We start from the raw sequence: 6,975 nt of genomic DNA on the forward strand, positions 1-6,975 counted from the left end.
CACCAGGGCAATAGTGCTTCAGGCATGATCTGGACCTCCCTCCGTCACCTTGTGACTTCCTCCTAATTTCACGCTTTGATGAACCTTCAGGCATGATCTGGTCTTGTCCTTCCTCTATCGCCATGTGACTTTTTTCCTTAATATCCACTGAGGGCCTGTTCACACTACAGGCGTTTTCAGCATTTTTTCGCCCGCGTGCAGCTTTTAAAAACGCCTCCCGACCGCGTGGACAATGAATGTCTATGAGAAGGTTCATATCAGCACGGGTAGTGCGCTGTCCATTCAGTAAAGCGTGTACCATTCTTGAGGCGGTTCCGCCTCAGTGAAAGGTATAGGAGCAACGCAAAACGCTCACAAAATCGCTTTAGGTAGTGATTGCATTCGCGTTTTTAAGAATAAATACATTGTATTTATTATTTTCCGTGTCAAAGAGTTCACTTCCTGACCTGCATCAGGGAGTGAATTACAAAACCGCTCGGAAAAACGCTTAGAAAACCGCTAAGAAAAAAAACAAATCCCCCACCCAAGCGCCGGGAATCGAAAAAAAAAATACACCTCAAAAAGAGCCCAATGCAGATGGACACACGAGCCGAACGCAATGTGAACAATGTAAACAGATAGAGATTCAGTTATGTTCTGTACCTCCCTCTGCCATCATGTGACTTTCTTTCATTGAATTCAGTCATAGATGGAGCTTCAGGCATGATCTGGACCTCGCTCCCTACATTACATGCAGCTTGACCGAACCAATTCAAACTTTCACTGAGTTCCAGCAAAGTGTTGGCTTAGCTGATCACCACCGACTGGTTCTGGCAAAAACAGAGTCTGTAGTGGAACTTGAAGTGGACTTAAACCTTGAACTTCCGCTCTGTGCTAAAAGATAAACAACAACATAACCTTTAAAGAAAAAGATTTTTGTTACAGCTTACAGAGCTCTTCTAATAAATCTGTGTCTACTTCCTGGTTTCATGGGACCACAGAAAGAGTTAACCTCCTGTGTTCCTATATTAGCACATAATTGGCACAGTTCAGACAGCTCAAATTACACTTATTATTTGCAGATAAGGGAGAATTAAACAGACTGTTTACTCTAAATACACATAGGGTGGATTTCTCTGTGTTTACCTTCTGTCCTGTGCAACAGTTTAGGTCTGCTTTAAAAACAATAAGGCAGCTAATAAGCTTAGCAAGGACAAGATGATCCAAGCCCTTATTCGAGGACCTCCTCAAACAAAAACTGCTGAAGCTCATTGGTGTTTGATACAAAGATGTTTATTTGCAGATATCAGTTATAACACTGATTTCTTACATTTGCTAACAATCATTCTAATACACCCACACCAATGGGCACCATTTTGCCCTTGATTATAGTTTTCCCCTTGGAGTGAATACATCAGAGATCTCGTTTATGAATCACTACCCTCACCAAATACAGTTTGATGAAAACTGGTATATGTGTTCACCATATCGAGGACAGGGAATGCAAGCTTTACACTAAAATTTAGTTTGTAAAAGACAGAAATATCTGCGTGGGAAACCTGAGATAGAAGCTGCCATCCTCCGATTCTGCAACTACATCCTAGTTTCTTAGAGTTGTCCATCTATAACAGAAGATGTCAAGCTCAACATCATGGCCCCGTTACAAGCATGTAGTGCCCCTTCAGAAAATGGCAGCTTACTTCAGAGACGTATCTCTGGTGCCCTGCTTAATGACAGACTTCCTTTGAAGGACAACTGAAGTGAGAGGGGCATGGAGGCTGCCATGTTTATATCCTTTTAAACAAGACCAGTTGCTTGGCTGCACTGCTAGCTGCAGTGGTGTCTAAATAACACCAGAAACAAGCATGCAACTAATCTTGTCAGATCTGACATAATGTCAGAAACACCTGATCTTCTGCATGCTTGTTCAGGGTCTATAGCTAAAAGTATTAGAGGCAGTGGATCAGCAGGACAGCCAGGCAACCGGTATTGCTTAAAAGGAAATTCATATGGCAGCCTCCATATCCCTCTTGTGTCAGTTGTCCTATAAATTCTAGCATGTTCTACATCAGTCCTTATTTCTTCATCATCTTTCTTTCAGCAATTGTTCAGCCACAGGGAGTCAGTCTCTTTGCTTTACTTCATATTCAGCCAGTCTCTCCACTTCACTTCATATTCCGCAGCAGCAGGAAAGCAGGGGAAGTAACAAATACCAATATTGTTTTTTATTAACTGTCCTTTTCATGATCAGTTAGGGAAATGACCTTGTAAAGTCCACTGCAAAGGACATATTTGACATGAGTTCTCAGCTTCCTCTCGACAGATTTCCAAACAGTTTCTAAGTCTGAGTCAAAAACCGATTGGGATAAAAGCGCAATCCTTCCACGGAGTCATCCCGGCACAGATGTCCCATATTTTCTGCAAGCAAAAGTCTAGAAACAACAGCAATAGTACAGTTAGAATTGTATAATAAAGCCCTAGTTCACCTCCCAGATATTATATTTTAGCAGAGTTGAAAAAATAACTATACTACTCCTCACACAATTTTCATATTTGAGGCAGCTGTTCCAGAAAAATTCTCTTTGAAACATTAAGTCACGTGAACTGTACACAAACACACAGAGCCATCATCTGATCCCACCCACCTCTTCCCTCTACTTCTCAGTGATTACTGCTTTGCGCCCAGCACAGCAAGCAGGTACCTGCACTATTTTGCAGGGTTCCACAACGCTTACTGTCACCTTTCGTGTGGGAAGGTGTACTAGACAGGAGTAGACAATGAAACTGTTGAGCTGCAGTGCTGGTCACAAAAAGATCATCTCTCTCTCAAGAGCAACACAGAGAAGATCTATTTAAAGTGAAAGGGTAGCTAACTAGTACAGCCTCCCCATCTCTACTTGACTGCCACCTGTGTATGATGATGTATGAGTGGGGTTATAGACTACTGCTCTGGCCAGCCAAGCTGCATCTGACACAGGAAGTCAACTCAACAGCGGAAACAACAACCAAATAAAAGGCGAAAAAAAAAGAAAGAAAACAAACAAACAAAATAAGCATTAACGCAGGGGTCAGGAACCTTTTTGTCTGAGAGAGCCATACAAGCCACATTTTAAAATGTAATTCCATGAGAGCCATAGAATATGTTTCAAACTGGGACAGTAGGGCTCACATACCTGTTGCCATGGTGATGTGTATACAGTCCATCCGCCGGGCAGCGGAAGTGTCAGACACGTCTTCAGCTTCTCTTGGGTTTCAGCAACATCAGCAATTTCCCAGAGAGCCAGACAGGAGAAATACTGACTAACAGCTTGTGCAATCAGCTAGCTGACTTGAGGGTTGATTCACTTTGTAGGACGGGATCCCTGCCCTTTGGCCCAATAGGCTACCTGTTAAGTGATAGGCAGCTTATTGGGCCAATCAAAGTGCGGGGATCTCGCTCTACGAAGTCATCGGACCTGACAGGATCCAGAGTGAGGCAATTGGAGCAGATGTTCGTTTTGGGGTAGCGCAAGTAAGTTAGTAGTGCTTGTTACACCAGTAGCGTGCACTACTTTGAAAATGTTACTTGCGCTGCCACACTAAGCTGCGCTGCTTGAGCAGTGTAGCTTAGTGAATCAACCCCTACTGATTTGTATGTGAGACAGATGTAACCATCAAAAGAGCCACATCTGGCTCCTAAGCCTAGGTTCCCCACCACCTGCATTAATGGTTTATGTGCAATTCACAAAACAACATGCCTTACAAAATATAATCTATTCCAATATCAAAGGGAGGTCTTGTGAATTTTATTTCTGATGCAAAAAACAAGTCTGAACAAGGGCTTCAATCCAAAAAAGTACTCTCACACAAGTCACTTCAATAACTTGTACTACGGTAGCTCTGCTAATGGGGAGATACTCAGATAGATAAGACTTTAGGTACTAGATTCAGAGAAAACCCACAGCTAATATCTGATTAAACAGATATTCTCAGTGCACCTGCCAGATCTACAGGCGGGGAGTTTTGTCTGGACATTCTGCTTACATTTGTGCTTCTGCATTATTTGCTTCCCTTGAAGACTGGACTGTATAAATACAAGGAACTTACATGAACTATAGGGGTGCTCAGCACAAATGGATGTGTTATGAACAAACAAGACATTACTGAATACCCCTGGGACTTTAAACAGGTTGGAATGTAAGAGAGTCTAAATGAAGTACACTTTAGAGGCCCAGAACTGGATATCCCAGTCACCAAATATTAGGGGGAAATGGAACAAAGGCATTATCTAAAATGTATTAGATTGCTGTTTCATATGCATTTGTATGCTGTTCATTGATTTATTTTTAGATGGTTAAGACTGGTTCTCTTTTAAAGGCCAATTTACATTTTTCAACCAGTGAAAAGACTTTGTAACTGGCATACTCGCCATACATTTTCTTATAAACAGATTATTCTGGGATACAGTAGTTGGCATCTGCTGATTAGGGCATTTTGCATCTTGCACAAAACTCTGATTAAAGTGAACCAGAGACGAAGCACCCTCATGTATTTTACCATATATATAAGTGGGAACATTAGAGAAAACACATACCATGCTTTCTGTGTCATTCTGCACTGCACAGCTTGTTTCTTATCAGACCTGATAAAATCCCCGACTGAGCATTCAGTCTGGCTTTGCTATAATGACTCAGCTATAATGATTCCTGAGCAGAGCCAGCAGGGGGCAGGCTTGGACTTGAAAAGACATGAGAGAACACAGACTGAGCTATAAATATTCCTGAGCAAAGCCAGACTGAATGCTCATTCGGGAATTTTATCAGGGCTGCTAAAAAAACAAGCTGTGCAGTGCAGAATGAAACAGAAAGCATGGTATATGTTTTCTCTAATGCTCCCACTGATCTATATGGTAAAATACATGAGGGTGCTTTGTTTCTGGTTCCCTTTAAGAGCTAAAGCAGGCCATACACTATTTAGATATGTTAAACAATCTAACCCTGCTCTCATCTTATCTATTGCTTACTTTCATATCAACTTGCAACACCCAATATAAGATGAAGAATCACCTGCCCCATGTAGTAGAAGGCTAAGGTCACACTTTTCCATGCAGAAACCTATCAGTTTTCTGCCATGGGCATTTTTCCTGCATTTGCATTTTTTGTGTGTCTTTATGCGTTTCCAATGCATGACCGTTTTTTAACGAATATTCATATTAATAGTAAAAAAAAATGTTAAAATAATTTTTTACTTATTTAGTCAAAAACGCATGCTTTTTTTCACCATTGGAAAGCATTGCATGAACGCATGCATTCTGCATGCAGTTTACAGAAAGAATGAACTTGTTGAGCGTGCCAATGCATTTTTTGTGCATCATCATGACTCATTATGTGCATTTTTGCATATGTTTTTTTTAAAACGCATGCAATTCAAGTGTGACCCTAGCCTTAAAGAGAAACTGTAACCAAGAATTGAACTTCATCCCAATCAGTAGCTTATACCCCCTTTCCCATCAGAAATCTATTCCTTTTCTCAAACGGATCATCAGGGGGTTCTGTATGGCTGATTTTGTGGTGAAACCCCTCCCACAGTGTGATGTTAGCGCCTCACAGCTCTGAGGTCCTGACATCACACTGTGGGAGCCTTGTTGCATTGTGGAAAATAACCGCTGTTTCCAACTGTCAAAAAAACCAAGCAGCATCTCTTTCCAGTGACATCACCTGCCAGCAGTAAAAATGTCACCATGTGATAAATGTCTAAATGTAAGTCAGGGAGAGGAAATATTTTACAATAAGCAAACACAGACTAAATCATTTATACATTATTATTGTAAAAAATTAAGCACTTTTTATTACATTATTTTCACTGGAGTTCCTCTTTAAGATATTGTAATGTACGTCATGCACCAGTCCTGCCCACTCACACCTGCAGGTACCCATACAAGTCTCTGGAGATTAGGGTGTTTCCTGGTCAATGTGTAATGGATAATATATTTTAGATTGCGTGGTCCTGAATATCTAACAGATTTTAGATAGAGTCAACACATTTCTAGATGGGTTTAAAATGTAAATCAGTGTATGGATTCTTACAGTGCCACAGGCACCTCTAGCTATACTACATTTATCTCAGCACAGCACTTCCAACATTTTGAATAGAAGACAATTTAAATAAGTTAATTGGCCCTAGATTATGGACACAAGACTATAGTAGACATTAGATTGTGCGCCCCTCTGAGGGACAGTTAAATTAGAAAACTAAATACTCTGTACAGCACTGCGGAAGATGTCGGCGCTAGGGATAATCAATGGGGATGCAAATAATTTCTTCTTCCATTCAAATTTCATGTAAATGATATGCAGCTCAATCAGAATAACTTCCTGTCAATTTTATTGGTCCAAGTTCAAGCTGCATTTCATTTACATAAAATTTGAATGCAATGAGAAATGATTTGCATCTCATTTATCATCCCTAGCCGGCACTATATGAATACTAAATAATAATAACAATAATAATAATAGCAAACAGGACCTATGTTACAATGTAACCAGACTCAGGTACCTTTCTTTGGCCAGCAGAACAGACATTCCCACAATCTTGGCAAATTCTTCAGACGTTAATGATCCCTTTTCAGACACCTTGTTAAAAAAAATAAACAAAGTAACTATCTGAGGAAAAAGTGCACCAATTAGTCATTTTAACAAACAATATAGGCAAGGAAATCTTAGACGGATGCCTCCCAGAAGGCTTTCAGTGCAGCTATTCCAGACATGTCACATTGGAGGCACAGAAGGCCTGAGGCGGTCCCAGAGCACACAGGGCTTGTATCTCACACAAGGCCGGGATCTCCTGGGAAAAGAATGTAGGCTGGCTTGTTCAGCCTGCTTCTCCTCACACCTCCACTAACACCACCCGGCAGCACAAAGGAGGCGGAATGTGTGAGGAAGATTGTATAGGAATTGCTGTGCTTCTCCTCACACCTTCACTAACACCACCGGGCAACAGAGAGGAGGCGGAATGTGT

General features: G+C 41.1%; 1 protein-coding gene across 1 annotated transcript in view; it reads right to left on the minus strand.

The window, feature by feature from the left end:
• Positions 1-1,256: 1,256 nt before the first annotated feature.
• The window catches only part of VPS36 (vacuolar protein sorting 36 homolog), an 83,362-nt gene continuing 77,643 nt past the window's right edge, over positions 1,257-6,975 (minus strand). The window contains exons 13-14 of the mRNA XM_068267114.1: positions 6,514-6,590; positions 1,257-2,411 (exon numbers count right to left, since the gene is read on the minus strand). Of these exons, the coding sequence (XP_068123215.1) occupies positions 2,318-2,411; positions 6,514-6,590 (171 nt within the window). The 3' untranslated portion in view covers positions 1,257-2,317. The remainder of the gene's footprint in view (positions 2,412-6,513; positions 6,591-6,975) is intronic.

The sequence above is a fragment of the Hyperolius riggenbachi genome, chromosome 2 (assembly GCF_040937935.1).
Source record: "Hyperolius riggenbachi isolate aHypRig1 chromosome 2, aHypRig1.pri, whole genome shotgun sequence".
Lineage (NCBI taxonomy): Eukaryota > Metazoa > Chordata > Amphibia > Anura > Hyperoliidae > Hyperolius > Hyperolius riggenbachi.